The sequence below is a fragment of the Aotus nancymaae genome, unplaced genomic scaffold (genome assembly GCF_030222135.1).
Source record: "Aotus nancymaae isolate 86718 unplaced genomic scaffold, 86718_ANA_hifiasm-v0.15.2.pri h1tg000001l, whole genome shotgun sequence".
Lineage (NCBI taxonomy): Eukaryota > Metazoa > Chordata > Mammalia > Primates > Aotidae > Aotus > Aotus nancymaae.
The window spans coordinates 8397356-8415944 of NW_026988412.1; the positions used below are offsets into that span (position 1 = coordinate 8397356).

The 18589-nt window shown below is 40.5% G+C and overlaps 1 protein-coding gene and 1 long non-coding RNA gene across 3 annotated transcripts in view; one reads left to right on the forward strand and one right to left on the reverse strand.

Annotated features, from left to right (window-relative positions):
• The window catches only part of PCSK2 (proprotein convertase subtilisin/kexin type 2), a 252707-nt gene extending 246878 nt beyond the window's left edge, over positions 1-5829 (reverse strand). Inside the window, exon 1 of the mRNA XM_012474808.2 lies at positions 5351-5829. Within this exon, the coding sequence (XP_012330231.2) occupies positions 5351-5527 (177 nt within the window). The 5' untranslated portion in view covers positions 5528-5829. The remainder of the gene's footprint in view (positions 1-5350) is intronic.
• Positions 5830-6874: 1045 nt separating this feature from the next.
• Positions 6875-17486, forward strand: LOC105732949 (uncharacterized). 2 transcript variants are annotated; one of them, XR_001111133.1, is made up of 4 exons: positions 6875-7087; positions 15433-15522; positions 16507-16593; positions 17083-17486. It is a non-coding gene; the product is annotated as an uncharacterized LOC105732949 (long non-coding RNA). The 2 variants fall into 2 exon arrangements; XR_001111132.1 differs by having other exon boundaries at positions 16507-17486.
• Positions 17487-18589: the final 1103 nt, after the last annotated feature.

Consider the following 18589-nt stretch of genomic DNA (forward strand, 5'->3'; position numbering starts at 1 on the left):
TCTTTTAATTGCAGAAGAATTGTCCCTTAAAGTCTTCTAAGATTGAAGTCTTTTGGAGAATGCTTGGGATCAAATCTATATGCTGTTTTAGTTTTTTTCCTCCAAACCATGTCAATTTTGATCTAAAGAACTATAAATAGGGGATGTGGAAATACTGCAAGAGCATTCTTCCTTTGACTGACACTTGGCTGCATGATGAAATAAGAGTAAATACATATAATCTGGATTCAACATTGTTGTAGCATTAAGACACCATTACATGAGCGGTATCAAATATTCAAAATACATATATCTGACCAAAAATTTCTATCCATAATAGGTAAAGAAATCTTACAAATAAAAAGTGAAGATGGATAACCCAAAAAAAAAAAACTGTTCAGGGCAAAGCATCTGAAATAAATATGTTTAAAAGAGGATGTCCAAATCACCAATAAGCGCATGAAGAGGTGTTTGGCTTTAGTTGATCATCAGGGAAATTCAAATTAAAGTCACAGTGAGACACTACTACATACCACCAGAATGGCTAAAAGAAAAAAGATGTAAAATATCAAATGTTGGTGAGAATGTGGAGCAGCTGGAACTCTCACATACTGGTGGTGGGAATGTAATTGGTATAACTACTTAGGAAAACCATGTCACTCTTTGTCTGTAGCCAGCAGAATTTTGAGATGGTCCCCAAGATTTCTGCTCCTTAGTATACATGCCCTATGTAATCATCTTTCTTTTGAGTGTGGAAAGCATAGGTGGGACTGGGAAGATGATAGATTTCACTTCTGTGATTAGATTACATAAAGGTGAAGAGATTTATTAAATGTTATTAAAGTCCTAAATCAGTTGACTTTGAGTTCATCAGAAGAATCGAAAAGAAAACAATCCTGGTGGGTTTGAACGAATCAGGTTAACCTTGCAAGAAGAGTGGGCTCTTCCTAAAAGCAGATATTTGAAGGGTGAGGTGTGGGAGGGCTATGGAGATGTCTCCAGGAGCTGAGAGTGGTCCTGGTCCAGTAGCCAGTAAGAAAATAAAGACTTCAGGTTTAAAACCACAAGAAACTAAATTCCTCTAAAAATGTGAATATGCTCAGAAGAGGGTTGTTTCTTGGTTATGCCTCTAGACGGGACACAGCAGGCTACACCTTGATTGCAGCCTGTGAAGGCTTAAGCAGAGGACCCAACTAAAATGTGCCATACTCCTTACCCATAAAAACTCTGAAATAACAAACTTGTGTGGTTTTAGGCCACTAAGTTTTTTAGTGATACACAGCAATAGAAAATTGATGGTCTCGTAAAGCTGAATGTATGCATATCCTTTTACTCAAGAGTTCCATTTCTAGGAATTCCAGCAGAAGGGCATATATGTGCTTGCCAAATTACATAGACTTCAATATCCACTAAAGTCATATTTATAATAACCAAAAACTGAAAACAAAGCAAATGAGTGAGAAAGGGACTTAGGAATACTGGTAATATTTTGTTTCTTGATTTAGGTGCTGGTTACACATGTGTGCTCAGTTTGTGAAAATTCGCTAAGCTGTGCTCTTTCCTAAATTACACTTCAATAAAAGTGAAGTGACCAGAAATTTATTACTTTTTAGTATCTGGAAGCATAATGATTATTAGGTTGTTTTTAAAATTAAAAAATTTATTATAAAAATGGTCACATGATTTTACTTATTTAATCATTTCAGCATCTGTTCTCGGTGCATAAAAAATAAAACATACCATAATAAAATGAAACCCCTAGTATAATATCAGGTTCTTTTAAAACCCTCACTGTTACTTGATTTTTGGTTAATCCTCAACAGATTGCTTCAAAAATAGTTTTTTTTTTTTCTGTTTCAAATGAATTAAAATTAGTGGCATATTGAGAATGTTAAGGCACTCTTTGGAATAATGCTTTTGTCATTACTGTAAATTCATGCACTCTCTTAGACATGTGCATCTTCTCTGATGGACATAGGTCTTTGGGCTAGGTCATGATAAAATAGAAAGCTTTTATCTCCATAACCTTCTCAGAGGTAAAGTTATAGATGTTTTTGTTTCATTTTAGAGAGAAAACATAAATGTTTATTCATGGTCTTGTAATAATCAATCAAATAATTGACAAACATTTAATTAAATATTCACTTACAGACCACCATGCTAGTTATGGAGACTATATAGAGATATAGTACATCATTTCTCCTGCTGGAAGATTTATAGTCTACCTGAAGATGTACACATTAATGACATATGTTCATGTGCTAATAGCAAATAAATATTGAAAAAAGTAAAAATAAAAGGGAAAATGTCAGAACTCTAAAACTGTGTCTCAAGAAAAGAGTTATTGGCAATCAGAGAAGGCTTCCTGGAGGCAGCACGATGTGGAAAAGCAATAATTTTTCAGTCTGAGTTCTTTCATTTCTCAGCTACAAACAGATTAACTTCTCAAAGCCTTAAGATTTTCATCTGATACTTACAGCCGATGTCAGTAATTTCTATCACAGATTTGTGAAGTTAGAATAAGATAATTGAATAAAAAAGCAAGTTCTTCTAGTCTTCATTGCTGACCCTTCATATGGATGCATAAATAATCACACAGAATCTTTTGCGTGTGACACTGAGCTGTGGAGCAGGGAGCAGCAGCGAGTTGGGAGGCATGCTGAGGGTCAGAGCAAGGGAGGACAAGGACATACGGGCCTCTAAGGCGCACAATTAAAAATGCTGGCAAAAGTACATAACAGCATGAGGAAAGCAAGACAGGGCAGTGTCTGGGAAATCTGGAATAGTAAACACAGCCAAGGAAGTTTCCTTCAAGGCTGGCGACACAGTAATGTGCTGGTTACAGGGAGGAAATGAGAAATATAGGAGGTATCATCCCGGAATATTTACCTTCCAAGTAGAAATACAACACCTGCACCCCTATTTACTTACATACATGAGATAATGAAGACAAGCAATGGCATTTATTAGCTTATGTAGTGCAGTGTTTGCTATCAGTCCCATAAAAATTTGAAGGAGAGAAACCTCACTGTGGTCTGGAGCATCAGGAAAGGTTTGAATTTAGATCTTGAAGGATGGGCAAGACACGGATCCAAAAGGAAGTTTATTCTAGGCAGGTGTTGCACCAGGAAGCCTGTTACTTAAATGTGTAACAGAGAAAAAAAAAGTCACTGGATTTGGTTGAGAGGTACTACCTGAGAGGTTATGGAGAGGTAAGGAGAGAGGTGAAGTCCCCAGATGGGAGCTGCAGGTTTCCTTCAGGTTGTGATGCAAAATCACTGGGCTCCTCTCCAAGAAAGAATGGAAGACAAAGAGGCCTAGTTATCTGGTCTCCGATCCTAAGGGCACATTTTCAAAGGGGGCAGCAAAGAGAAGAGAAAAATCGCTGAGAGCAACGGTTTTCAGAAACCTGTGGTTCCCTCCCATTCCCCTGCACCCATGAAAAGGTGTGGGGGGGGAGGAGGGAGCCACAGGTTCTGCAGCAAGATCACACTCAAGAATTAAATCCCTTTTCAGCTTACTTCAATGCCCCATAGTCCCTGAAAGCACCTAGCTTGGTCGGGTAGTAAAGAGCATGGGGTCACTTCTGAAAGACCTGGATTGAAGCCCTTGCCTGTTTTTATCTCGCATTCCTGTCTGAACCAATTTCCTCATCAGGGCCATAGGCTCAATAATAACAGTAACCTCCTCAGAGATGTTGAGAAGATTAAGTAAAAATGTATGTAAGGACTCCAGCACATAAGGCTCCTTATAACTAATAATAATCACTGTATTTCATAATGGCTCTTGGGTCCTGGGTCTTGCTAAGTTTGGGGTGGGAGTGGAGGGGAAGGAGGAAGGTCTGCTTGTTTGTTGAGTTAGTGTCTCTCAAGACAGGCAGCCGGCCCTGGGCCAAAGCCACAGCGGGGTGCCCCCTCCGCCCGCGCCTGCTTTCCCCTGCTCCACCCACGCTTCCCAGAGCAACAAGTTCCTTTCCGCAAGACCCGCCCGCGCGCCACCGGCAGACCCGGCGCCTCCTCTCAGACCTCTGTCAAACTCGTCACCAGACCCACATGGGGTGGAAATCCCGGTACTGCCTACGCCCTTAGGAGGAGGGAGAGCCCCCCACACCTGGAGGAGCCCTGGAGGGGGCTGGGAGAAAGGCGGGAGGCGTGGGAAGTCAGGACGGAAGACTCTAATAGGAGCTTCGGTCTGCGCGGCCCTTCAAGGTAAAAGCAGTTACCAAAAGCACCCACCGCTCATCTCACGCCTCTTTCTTCCTGGGATCAGGAGCAGATGGAGCCCGAAATCTCACTGACTTCCACCCAGCCCTCTGGTATCCACATCTCTGCCCTTCGGGTTCCCCTCGCCCCAGCTTCTCTCTGCACACACACTCCACCCCAGCCGGCTCCAGGTCCCCTAAGGACACTGGAGATCCCTGATATATCTTTCGCAGGACAGACACGCAGGTCAGCCACAGTCCCCAGCTAGCGCGCTTCTCTCCTCTGTCCTCCCAGGATGGGTACCTTGGAGTCTCCAAAGGAGTCCCAAGGTTTCCAAGGCTGGCAGGCTCACCTATCTGCCCAAATGCTCGAACTCTGACAACTTACTGGAAAGGGGATCCCCACGCTCTCGTGGGAAAGCCAGGCTGGCCGCCCACGCATCAGGAGAGGGCACCTAGACTTCTCCGTAGGGAATCCCCCTCGAAATCCACCTCTCCAGCTCCTATAGCGGGGAGTTGGGAACTAGGGAGCCAACCAGAAGTGCGCTACAGGGGTGGGCGGTCGTGGGCAGGGGTGAGGGCGCAGAAGTTCCGCCCCGATTTTGGAGACCAGTTTATGTTTGCAAATCTCTTAGAGTCAGGAAGGAAGCCGTCGTTCCCGAAGAAGAGCAGGGACTCAAGTCATTGGGAGGGAAGTCCTCCCGGCGCGGGGTGGGAAAGCACCGAGGTGAATTGCAATGTCCAAGCGTCCAGCCCTGTCAGTAGGAAACTATTCTTTCTCCGGGGCATGGGGGTGGGGGAGACGTCCCTGGCCAAGCAGCCAACGCCAAGCTCAGATATTCAGGGCTTCTTCCCTCCATCCCCAGGCAGCCTCGAGAACTTGGTACCTCGGACAGCATCCTGGGAGCATGGCATCCTTTGAAAGGTGTTACCCTATTTTCGCTATCAAGTCAAAGGGCAATAAATTATTTTGATGACCTTACTAGTACAGATGAAGGACATTTTAATTACATAACCAGTGAAAGATCACCGGAGGCAATATCATGTTAAAGAGCCCATGGCAGAATATCTGCATCGCATGAGAGAGAGAAAACTTGCAAATCTGCAATGAGATTGCGCAGAGCTGCCCCCCGTTTTGAAATAACATGCGAAATGCATGAGAGAGCTTACCTTTCGGACTCCAAAGCCGTGTTCTGCTGCAACTTGGCGAGCTTCGTCCTCTCCCCCTTTATGCAACTCCACAAGAAAATGATTTGTGAAGACCGGTCGCTCAGCAGATGCAAAAGCCATGACACAGAAGAGGAACCCGGCAGCCGCCTTCCACTGGGAGACACAACCACCCTTCATCCTGCCTTGGGAGTGAAAAGTGGTGCTAGGAGGCGCGCAGGCTGGCGGAGCAGAGGACTCGGAGGGAGGGTGCAAATAAAAAATATATATATAGTTTTGAAAAAAATCTTTGTATAGAGAAAGAGACTCAATAGGGTCTTGGAAAGCAGCGAATCAGTGTGTGTTCTCCAGCATCTGGCCGGAGGGGAAGCCGCGCAGTCAGGCGGCCCGGCGCGCGGGCAGGGGTGCGAATGTGGGGAGCTGTGTGTACCGGAGAGAAAGAGCGAGTGTAGGTCTGTGCTTGATGCTAAATCTGCATTTTCAGCTCCTCCTCAGCTCCAATTCCCCAGGGGCTGGAGGAGAGCACCAGCTCGGGTGACGTGAGTCCACCAGCGGCCAATGAGGGCGGGGGAAGCGGCGGGCCCCGCCCTGGGCCGCCCCGGGTCCACCCCCGCCCGCCCCTGGCCCTGCCCGGCCCAGCCCGGCCGCCTCCGCCTTCTGGGGGTGCAGCGCCGGGAGCCCGCGCCCCCGCCCCTTTCAGCACCGGAGAGCTCCCCCTTCTCAGCCTGCCCGCCGCGCGCCCAGGAAAATCCCCCCAGCTGTAATCAGGCCAGCGGCGGCGGAGTGATGTCATTGTTTGTGGGAATCTGTAGGCTCTGGGAAGGGAATTACTGTGTGTGCGGCTCCCGGAGGCCCCGAGGGGAGCTGGGGCGCCGGCCTCTACGCCTCTTCCCTGCTTGTTTCCAGCTGCAAAACATCTCTCTCTCTCTGTCTCTGTCTGTCTCTCTCTCTCTCTCTCACAGACACACATACACACACACACACAGACACACACACTCTCAAAGCATACTTGCCACCCTTTATCCCAATAACAAAGCAAATATTCACCCTCCTCCCACCACTCTGGGCAAATCTCCGGGGAGGTTTGCTCTCATTGGCACCAGGAGGGTTTGGGAAAGCAGCTTCTAGGGGTGATCCGTGGGGGCCGAGAGTGCAAGGACGAGCTCTTGTTTTTTTGCAGGCTCCAGGCAGGTCAGGAGCGAAGCAGCTGGGAAGCCTAGCAGGAGCCCGCGCTCGCCCCACCCGCAACGGTGACTGGAGGAGGCTCCTCTAGGAGTCCTGGCTGCACCTCCAAGATCTGCCTTCAGGAGAGACGCGGCCGAGGTGGACACTCCGGGAGGTGCATTCTCAGACTTGGGGACGTTCCACTGCGCAAGGACAGCGTGGGTGCCAGTTGGGGAAGGCGTAGCCACCGATCCCAGGCGCCGGGCCAAGTCGCCCGCTTAGCGTCCTAGGCTGGAGGCGAATTCAGGCGCAGCGACGGTGGGGGCGGGGGGGCCGGGCGGGAGCGGGAGGCAACTAAGTTATCCAGTTAAGAAACGGGCACTCGCACCGGACTCTGCTAAACTGCTGAAGAGTGACTCCTCTTCTTGCCTGAGAGGGAGGAAGCACGAACTCTCTGTAACGAAACGAGGACGATCGTTTTAAAGCAATTTAAATATTGTCGTGTTACAGCGCATTTACACTGATCTCATAACATTTAACTTCAAAGCTAAAAATTCTGCTTTACTTGGATAAGAGGTAAGAGGCTATGTCAGTAAACAGACCTGCTCTGAAGACGGAGGAGGGGCGCGGGGCCGGGGCATTAAAAGTGTAATTATTTCTACCGATGGTGCTTTTCTTGCGTAGATTCTGACTTGTGTAGATTTGGACTTCATGCCAAAATTAAAAGAGAGGAATCTGTGTATACATGAGAGTATGTGTGTAATGTGTCGATGGTATAAATTCCTCTCTCTCTGAATTGCATGCACTTAAGTCCCTAAGAAAAGATTCAAAGCCCTTTAAAAAATTGTCAAATAAAAATGTGGGCATTGCTGAAGGTTTTTATTAAAACATTGGAAGTCTGTATGACATTATTTATTATTATTATTTGAATTCCTCTAAGAAAACTAAGCTATGTGTTAGGACTTAAGGCCATGGTGGGAAGGCAAGGTTTCTGGAAAAGTATTAATAATGGGAAACAGATCAACTCTGGGCCCCTCAGCTCACTACTTCTCAGAGACTCATTTCTGCCTTTTGTTCCCTCTTTCTATCAGTCTGTCTTGTTTCACAGCTTGCCCACCCATAGTCCATCTGTTTGATTATAACACAAGGTTTTCTTATTCTGAGACCCTCAGCTCTTCCTCTCCTCTTTTGCTTATAGTTCATCCATATTTTGAATCAAAGTGCCAGGTTGGTATGAAGCAATACCACATGGTTCTTCCTGCTCTGTGCTGTCATTTAAAATAATGGCACCAAGTATAAAAATTACATTAGACACATTCACAATCATGGAGAGCATTTCACAAGCTTTAACAGAGGTAAAAATTTAAGTCCTTAAGAAGTAGATCCAAAGAGCATCAACTAAGTCCATTTAGAAGACGATGCGTGTTGGGAAATAGTGTTGCTAATGTAGTCAAATCTCTCTGAAGAGGCACATAAAATTACCATCTTTCTAGAGATATTTATTGATTTATTTCTGAAACCACAGTTCTATACTTCATTTCTTAAATCATTTCCAAATATGAAAGGCTGGTAAATGTTGAATCACATATAGCTACATATTAAATAACTAAAACTGTGTAAAATTGCCCACAAATGAAGTAAAACCTGAATGACTAATTAAAATAAGTCATTTTTAGTGGTTTACATAAAGTTCAGCTCATCATAATATTGTCAGGACAGGATAACAAATAGAAAACTTTTTTGGTTATTGAAATGCTAAATTTTCAATACACAACGTAGTAAGCAAGTGGAAGAGGAAATGTATTGTCCCCTTGGATATCTATTGATAGATTGCTATTTGAAATATTAATACACACCCATGTATGCACACACATTGCTCTTTTATACAACTATTTCTCAAGTTTCTTTTTCCAATAACAGTAGTCAAGGTGAACACTAGAGAGAATGGCAGGAGCATGTTTTGAGGATGGACCTAGAAACCAGTTGCCAGGAACCCTATTGCAGGCTCTGCTAGTACTGGTTATGTATACCATTGGCTGTGGGCCAATCCATTGCACCTCTCAAAGCCTCTGTCTCTTCATCTGTAAAAAGAGACTGTTGGATTAGATACCCCAGAGTCAAAAGTCTATGATTTCAAAGAGTTGCCAAAATATACGCTGTAACATAGGAGGCATCATCAATAGTTTGAGAAATGTTGACGATTGTCATACTATTTAATAACATATTGTGGCCAACAGGCACACTTATTTTTGTGTAACCTCCCCCATAGGGTCTCATATTTATCAATTTTGTGTACTTGGGAAAAGAATAACTGACACAAACAGATTGACAGTATCAGATATGAAAATCATCAATACCTGGAGCTTCTTTTCATTTATTTACTTTTGTATTTGTAGTGACGATATGGGGCATTTGGTTCTGGCTCAGATGTGCCACAGACCCCTAGAATCTCTTTGAAGATGTTTTTCTGCAAAACAAGACTAGAACATTCCCATTTTATGGCCTCATACTAGAAATCAAGAGATCTTGGGTGATTTTGAGAAAAACCTTAAACCACCTGAGGCATGATTGGGATACTCCCATTTAGATGTACTTCTGAAAGGAGAACTTTGGATCCCTAGAGCATCAGGTCAAGGAAAATCTACCACTGGGACAGAGGAAGCCAGAAGCAGCCCTAAGAGAGTCCCCAGAACCTTTGAATATTCCCCAAACCTTTGAAAATTCTTTGGATTACCAGAGACAGATCTAATTTTTCTGTTGATTTCAATTGTGTGAGGTGTGTAATCTGGAGAGAAATAAGGTATGCACCACTGAAAATGACAATTTAAAGTACAGCCTTATTAAAAATCAGGTTGGGTTTTGCCATTTTTGCTGCATTCATTCCAAACACTTTAAATGCAGTAATGATACGTTAATTGGGTAGGAAAAATTATCTACTATCATATTGTACTGTTGTATTAGTTTGTTTTCAAATTGCTGATAAAGACATACCTGAGACTGGGAATTTTACAAAAGAAAGAGGTTTATTGGACTTACAGTTCCACGTGGCTAGGGAGGCTTCACAATCATGGTGGAAGGCAAGGAGCAGTAAGTCTCACCTTACATGGATGGTGGCAGGCAAATTAAAGAGAGCCTGTGCAGGAAAACCCCCCCTTATAATAACCATCAGATCTTATGAGACTTATTCATTGCCATGAGAACAGTGTGGGGAAACTGCCCCCATGGTTCAACTATCTTCCACTGGGTTCCTCCCACACCTGGGAATTATGGGAGTACAATTCAAGACGAGACTTGGGTGTGGACACAGAGCCGAACCTTCAGAACTGTCAACTCTTTCAGTGGATTCTTCCTAAAGATGCTGTCCTGTCTTTAGGGAACTTCCATTCCAGCCCAGATGCAGGCTTTCTGAAATATTGTTACCACTTTACAGATTTCTGCACAATTTTAAACTCAGCATTGATCAAGTCTTCTTTTTCCCTCCAGACAATTCTTATTTCCCAATACCTCACCTCATTTTCCTCTAGTATTTGCCTATACTCTTGCATTTGCTATAACTAAAAATTCAGGTACTTGGGAAATTTTAGTTTCTCAGTATACACCCACTTCTAAATCACTGCGATTCAGTTGGCCCTACCTCCAATTCCTATAGCTTTTGCCAACTTGTATCTTTTCCTTAAATAACCTGTCTCTGTTTTTCCTTTAGTTGAAAACTCTCAGCTGACTTTTATTATTTAAGCCATCTCAAATTAATATAGTGAAGAGAATTGACATGGCTTCAAGTGTTTATTATCATCAAGGCATTGAATCTACAGTGCTTTGAGTTATATTCCTTTTGTAATTTCATCAAAAAGTCATAAAATTTATTCAGATCAATCAACTCTTCATAAACAAAAGCTACTTCTTCCTTCTTTATTTTCCAGGACAGTGAAAATTTGCTTCTTGTGCTAATTTAGGTTCTATTATTTTGATAGAATTTGAAGTAGCTGAACAATGAGAACCAAGGGCCCTTTTAATCTTCTTTCGTAAATTAGGAACACATTGCTATTCACTATCTTTAGATTCCTTTTTAGGTCTATGTGACTACAAAACAATGTTTGCTCACTTGGAAAATTAATTAGTTATTTCTCAGCGTTTATTGGAACATTGCTTATTGTCTGTAGAAAGTGATTACCTATTCATGAATTCTCTACCTTGTGTTATTTATTTTTCCTTTTTCATGGTCTTTTAAAAAACTTAGTAAATCTTTCTCAATTTACTCTTTAAATAATTATGGAAATTATCTTTAACGATGATTTTTTTTTTTTATTTTTCAAACTCCCTATAACTCAGAAATAATATGAGAGAACAAACTATAAGGCTTGTTAGCAAATATAAAGAATTTAAAAAGATAAAGAAATCATGTGTAAAATAAAAGTTAGCACATTCGAAGTTGTACAGTAATTTTTATAAGATAAACTCTGCCCATTATAATGAAACATAAGATTCCAGGAAAGTACTTACTTTGATCTGAATGCTTTGGGTAATTATATACTATTTAGTATGAATTTGGATGACCTACCCCGAGTAGATAAATTGATGTATAATGTTACTTAACGTGCTGGAGGAACAGTTATAAATTTATGGCTGTGCTCTCAGACGTTTTCTACTCTTTTGAAAATACTTCATCCTTTCATAGATGTTTTGGCAAAACATGGCATTGCCTATTTTTAGGGAATTTCACTATACAATATCTACTTTGTTGTCTTATGATACTGGAGTGAACCAAAAAGTACACCATTACAAACAGATATTTCTAGAATTAGTCACTCAATCCTAGTTTGTACATTTATTTCCTCTTTTAAAATCCTATAATCCATATATTTTAAAATCCTATAATCCATATTTTAAAATCCTATAATCCATCCTATATCCATAATTAATATAGGACCTAGTTAGATTATTTTAAATTTGTAATAACACATTCGCTATGCAATAATTAAAAAAAAATTTTTAAAAATAGTTTTATTAAGGTATAATTAACATGTAGTAAACTGTGAAGTTTGACTAGTTTTGCAATTTGACTAGTTTTGATATATGTAAGCACCTGGGAAATAATCCCTGAAGTCAAGGTAATGAATATATCCATTTTCTCCAAAATATTTCTCATGCCACTTTCCTATGCCTCCCTCCCACACCCCTCTGGCCCCTTCACACCACCCATCCTCAGTCAGCCACTGCTCTGCTTCATACCACTATAGACGAGGTTGCATTTTTCTTGAATGTTATATGAAGGGAATAATATAATGTGTGCTTGGTTTTGGTCTAGATTCTTTCACTCAGCACAGTCATTTTTAAATTTATCCATGTTGTAATGTGTAACAATATTTTATTCCTTTTTATTGTTGATTAGAATTCATTGCAAGACCGATACCACTAACCATTTGTTTGTTCACTAACCTGTTGATGGACATATAGCAGACACTTAGACCAATGGAACGGAATACAGAACCCAGAAATAAATTCACACATTTACTGCCAAATTATTTTTGACAAAGGTGCCAAGAATGCACATTGAAGAAAGGATAGTTTCTTCAAGAAATTGTGCTGGAAAAACTGGGTATTTGTGTCCAGAAGAATGAAACTAGTTTCCAACCTCTTAGCATCTAAAATAATCAACTCTAAATGTATTAAAGACTTAAATGCAAGACCTGAAACTATGAAGCTACTAGAAGAAAATATAGGTTGAATGCATCTTGAAATTGGAGTGGACAAGAGTTTTTTGAATAAAAACTCAAAAGCACAGGCAACAAAAGCAAAAATAGACAAAAGAAATTACACTGAACTAAAAAGCTTCTGTACGGCAAAAGAAACAATAAATAAAGGGACGAAACAACCTAGAGAATAGGAGAAAATGTTTTCAAACTATGTGTCTGACAAAGGGTTAATATTCTGAATATATAATGAACTAAACTCAATAGCAAAAATCAAATAAACCAATTAAAAAATGTGCAAAAGGCCTGAACAGACATTTCTCAAGAGAAGACATACATATGGCCAACAGATACATGGAAAAATACTCAACATCATTAACATCACAGAAATGCAAGTTAAAACTATAATAAAATATCATCTTACCCCAGTTCGAATGGCAAATATCAAAAAGACAAAAAATAACAATTGCTGGCAAGGATATAGAGAAAAGAGTACTCATATGCATTGTTGGTAAGAATGTAAATTAATACAGCCATTATGGAAAACAGCATGGAGGTTCCTCAAAATATTAAAGATAGAATGTACCTATAATCCAGAAATCCCATTACTGGGTTATATATACAAAGAAAATGAAATCAGTACGATGAAGAGACAGCTGAACATCCATGTTTATTGCAGTGCTATTCACTGTGCATTGATTTGTGCCAGAAGTTACATACCAGTGACATCCAGCTCATAGGTATGTTTTATATGAAACACAGTGTCAATGAAAATAGTCACGATCCTTTAAACATTTATTATTTCATATAAAAATTCAGAGATGTGACTTCTTTTGGAATAACCAAAGATTTGGAACCTGGTCACAATTAGCTAGAGTTGGTCGCTGCTGTTCTCCCCATGCCATGTAACAGGGCCTGAGATACTCAGTTCACAAGAATCCTCACCCAGCCTCTTGACTCATGTGTTTTACTTTTCTCACCCTAAGGTCATCTGAGTACAGGACTTCAGGTTTAAACAATCTACAGGGTCTCAGTTCATCTTGCTGTAGAGATTTTTTTCAATTATTTTATAATTTTATTTTATTTTTAACTTTTTTTTCAGGTTCAGGGAGATATGTGAAAGTTTGTTGTATAGGTAAACTAGTGCCATGGGGGTTTGCTGTACAGATTATTTCATTACCATGGTATTAAGCCTAGTACTCAATAGTTATTTTTCTTCTGAAATTAATATCTTTAATAGACAACATTCAAAAAGATGAAAATAGAAGTATATTCTCTAAATAATTATTGGCATAGATGTAAAACAAAATAAACCCATACTTTCAGGATACAGACTTTCAGGGAAATGGGAGCAGTCTGGGCCAAAGCTACTCTTTGCCCACCGCTGATAACAAAAAATAGACAAATTGGCATTCCCTCCCTTCTCTGGTATCGAAAACCTTTGCAAATGTCCAATATCATTAGTTTTTATGTTCTGTATTTTGCTATAAGCTAGTCTTTAGAGGAACCAGCATTATCAATGCAAGGACAGTGAAATGTTAAAGTAGAGTATGAATTTATCTATAAATGCCCAAGAGAGGTTGGAGTGGCATTGTGGGAAGATCATGAGGCTGGAAGTAAAGATTCTTTTGTTTGACATTGGCTTGATGTCATCTTAGTCACGTGACCTGAGGGAAGTTATTTCCCCCTCTTGGTCTCAACATAAATTGGGGTGGGGATTATTTGCTTAGACTATGTCTGAGATCAAGCTAAAGGCTGACATTCAATGACAATATTTTAAATCAAGGATCCACTTCTCTTGTGCCTCTCCTGTCTCTTAAGGAATACTGGTTGCATGAGCTATACAACAGTACATGAAGCATAGAAGTGCATTTTTACAAAGTATAGCAGTCAAATAGTTTCCCTGTAGTGCTGTGGAAAAAATCATCCTAGCTGTAATAGCTTACGAGAAGTGTTTTATTCTTACCTTACAGTTTTCTGTGTTTTGGCTGATCTAGAATAGGATTGGCTGAGTAGTTTTACTTCATGGTACAGGTTGACTCAGCTTGGTGCCAGCCTGTGTTTGGTTTTTGTTGTCTGTTCCACACATACTTTTTTCTGTAGCCTAGGCTGCAGTGGTAGCAGCTACCTACCCAAGACATGCTCTTCTTATGGCTTAATACTGGAGCTTAAAATCCAAGCCAAGCCATGCAAAAACACTTAACAAGCCTTCTGTTCCATCATGTTCACTAATGTATTGGCCAAAGCAAATCACATGGCCAAGAATAACATGCTTGGATGAAGGAAGAGAATATTTGCTGAACAGTCATCTAAACTACATGCCAAGCAAGGTCCACCATATACAGACATTTTTATTAAAAAGTGTATTTCCATAAGTTAGTTAGTATAAACAATTGACTCAGAACCATTTTAAAGGATTACTTTTAAAGATTAATATCTGTAATACACATGGGGAGTGTTCTGACATGTTGAGAAAAAAACCTTTTTTTTTTTTTGAGGCATAGTCTCGCTCTGTCGCCAGGCTGCAGTGCAGTGGCGCGATCTTGGCTCACTGAAACCTCCTCCTCCCAGGTTCAAGCAATTCTCCTGCCTCAGCCTCCTGAGTAGCTAAGACTACAGGTGCATGCCACCACACCCAGTTAATTTTTTGTATTTTTAGTAGAGACAGGGTTTCACCATGTTGGCCAGGATGGTCTTGATCTCTTGACCTCGGGATCCACCTGCCTTGGCCTCCCAAAGTGCTGGGATTACAGGCGTGAGCCACCGCGCCCAGCCATAGAGAAAAAAACTTTCAATAATCTCATTCGTGCATGGAAAAATGAACCACTCTCTCACTAGAGTCCTAGAGGATTAGAGTAGGCATGCTTTTGGATAGGAGAAAGCAAACCACCATGGCATGAATGTACCTATACAACAATCCTGCAGGATGCAGGATGTGCATATGTACCCCAGAGCCCAAATACAATAATAATAATAAAAAAGAATGGCCAAGTAAGCATTGCTGCGGTCTGAATCTGACACTAATGGCAATGTTCAATGTGATGACAACAGAAGTAAGGCTTATCTTTTTCAAAATTGTATTAGCTCAGACTCAACCACAATGTAAAAGTATGAAGCCCAGAGCTGAGAATAGGTAATAGAACCTAGTTATGTTATCCTGAAATTTTTGCACGTATTGTGGATGGTAGTTTCTCACTTGCGTTAATCAGAATTCTTTCTTTTGGTTATAAGGTGTAGAACTACAACTCTAACTGGCTTTAGCAATGAAGAAAATTTCTGGTTTCATATCCTTCAAGGGTCCAGAGGTAGCTACAGATTCAGGTATGATTGGATGCAGAGCTTTTGCCATCTTCACTTGTAGGGTTTATTACCCTCTTTATTGGCTTAACCCAAAGGAAAGTTTCCTTTCCCCAGTAATGTTTATGAAATTTTGGAATAGCAGTTCATTAATTTGGCTTGTAGCATGTAACTTATTCTTCCCCAATTGAGTTTAAGGACTGAAATCAGCTACCTGGCCAGCCTCTGTGTTGTGCCTTCTCCTGCAGCTGACATGAGATGTTAGACTAAGCTAAATTGCCCGGACTAAGAATGGAGAAATTTTTATTAGACAGAGGAAAATACAAGGTCTCTTTTCCAGAGAAAGGGGCAAGGATGTTGGTCAGATAAAAACAACAGATGTCTATTACGATATCTGCTCATCAAAGATGAACAATGCATTAGGGTGAGGGACAGTTTATGAAGCAGAAGTATATTGAAAGCTATTGACTAAAAAGCTAAAATGTTGTAAATGGTATGGTGCTATACGAACATTGCCTCTAAATGCCAGTGGAGAGAGTGACATTTGATGCATTTGTTGTTTATTTGTAGATGTTAAGAAGGACTTTTCATTCGTTCGGGCCCAACAGCAATGTTAACTCTTAGCCAATAGCATAAACATGTCACTAATTTATATCTGATGACTTGTTGATGACGGGTTGACACAGCTTATTAGAGTATGGGGTGACATAGCCAAACCATGGATTCAGCATTCATGAGGGAGGTCAGTTAGTCATTTTATCATGTAGCTGTATATAAATGCCAGAATTAAAATGGTGATTAAAAATAAATATTTAAAAAGATATTTTCTAGGCCAGAATGTGTCTTTATATATATTTTTTTCACTGGCAGGGAAAGGAGGGCTCTTATTCTTGGTTCCACATGAGATGCCAAAATCATCTAAACTTCTATCATTGCCTACAGTACTTTATGTATAATTACATTGTTTCTTCAAGGTGCCCTTATTATTTCTCCTCTCATTTTTCCCAGGAGACATGCACCAGGAGGAGCTGGCGAGTTTCCTTGGCAAGAACAGATGAATAAATAAGAAGCATGAGCTTGCGACTTTTGGCTGAGGTGATTCGTCAAAAACCACAGCACTGTGGCTGTTTTCAGATTTTAAGGGTTATGTTCAACCTCAATCAAAGGGAATTTTGAAAGCTGTTATAAATCATCAAATAAATTGAGAAAAAGATTTTGGTAGAACATGATGTTACTTGTTCATGTATGGCTGAATATATTCACCTGAAGGGTTTTCTAAGCTATGCAGGTGTTAGACAATGGTGATTACCTACTCACGTTTGTCTAATGTATTGAGTGGTGAGGGGCATTCAGTGAGGAATCCCATGATGAATAATTGACTTTAATCCTTAATAGAGGACAAAGTATCTGAGCAAGAGACCCCTGAAGGTCAGTCACTTGTTATAAGTACCAAGTGGTCAATATAGATAAATTGGATTCTACAATAGGAACTGGGTTTATAATGCCTTTGCAAGTTTTCAACGTTATTTTGTAGATGCAACAATGCACACTATATGTGTCTAGTTATTTCTGTTTTCCCTTCAGATCTCCTCTCCACAGTTCTCCTCTGTGTGCTGTTCCTGGAGATTGGCTTTTATGGACCACATCAATGAGATTCATTGCTTTATGCCCTCCCACTGGATTCAGCCAACAGGAAGTGCTGTTTAAAAACTTGGAGAGTGGGGTGGGAGAGTCATCTCAGGGCTTTCATTTTCCTGAGTCAGGCTCCCTTTCTCCTGGCTCATTACATATTAACTTCATTTCTTTCCCAAATGCTGTAGCTCCCATCAGAAAGCCCTCTCCAGATTCTATTAACCTTGCTATTCCCTTGTATCTTTAGGCCTAACAGGATAACAACTCCAGTCTGTTGCTAGTCCCGTGGGCTTCACTATGCTCCATTTGCTTGATTCTCCCATACATTTGTAAGTTGTCCCTCAATAAAGTCTCCTCAATTACTCCATCTGTGTAAACCATCTCTTTTATGCTATATCCTGACTGACATACTACCTATGTAAAAGATGACGCATGCTGTACATGGGATACATTTACGTTCAAATTATGACATATTTAAGTATAGCATTTGTGATGAATGTAATGAAAACAAATAGCCTTCTGAGAGGTTGGCTGGGTGAACACAGTAGCCAACATTAACAAAACAAATTAGAACAAAAATGTGACATATATTGAGGGCAAAATAAATAATACAAAGAAGAATCATGTTAAGAGTCATGGAAAAAATTGCAAAATCAATTTGCAATTTTGGGAAAAGTCTTTGGGGCTAAACAACTGGAATTCAAATTGTAAAAAACCAAGAAATTGTAACATCTAAGGGCTAGGAAATTACAAAAAAGGAAAAGGTGGAAAAGAAGGAGGAGGAATAAGAGGAGGAGGGCTCACTGAAGGAAAAAAATATAAAGGCTGAGGAAGGCAGGATAAAGGTTACAGGACCCTTCTGGGTGACAGCACTCAGAACCACCACCTGGTACAGTAGTATAGTGGCTCTGTCCATGGTGCTGGCCAAATTCACAGAGCTGAACGTTTCTGCCTCTGCAGATCAGGTGAGCTGAAAGAATTCTTAGTGCCTAACTGATGTGTTTTCAGACTTCGCAGGAAATTAATTTGTAGTAAAGACATCTTTCAGCAGAGCAAATTGTGCCAGGCTAAAAGAAGAAGGGGTGGTGTATCTCATTTGTCTCCCAGCTATTACGTGTTTGTAGGTGATTGATACTAACATTACTACCACCAGCAATTGATCTGAGAATATTACTATGCTAAAAACAATTTACCATGAAGATAGGCACACATGTGGTGACTCTGAGAAGCAATTTCAAAATAAGAGGTCAGGGTGAAAATAAATCTGAAGTTCACAAGATGGAAATACTCCAAATGTGTATAAATTTTGGGATAAGTTTCTTCTAATTCTTTTATTACTTTGTCCTGGGCAAAAAGATGATTATTTTATGTAATCGTGTGTTCCAAATATGATAAAAATTATTAAAATGAATAGAATGAGAATAAATTAGAAGGCACAACAATGAATATTTTTTGCATG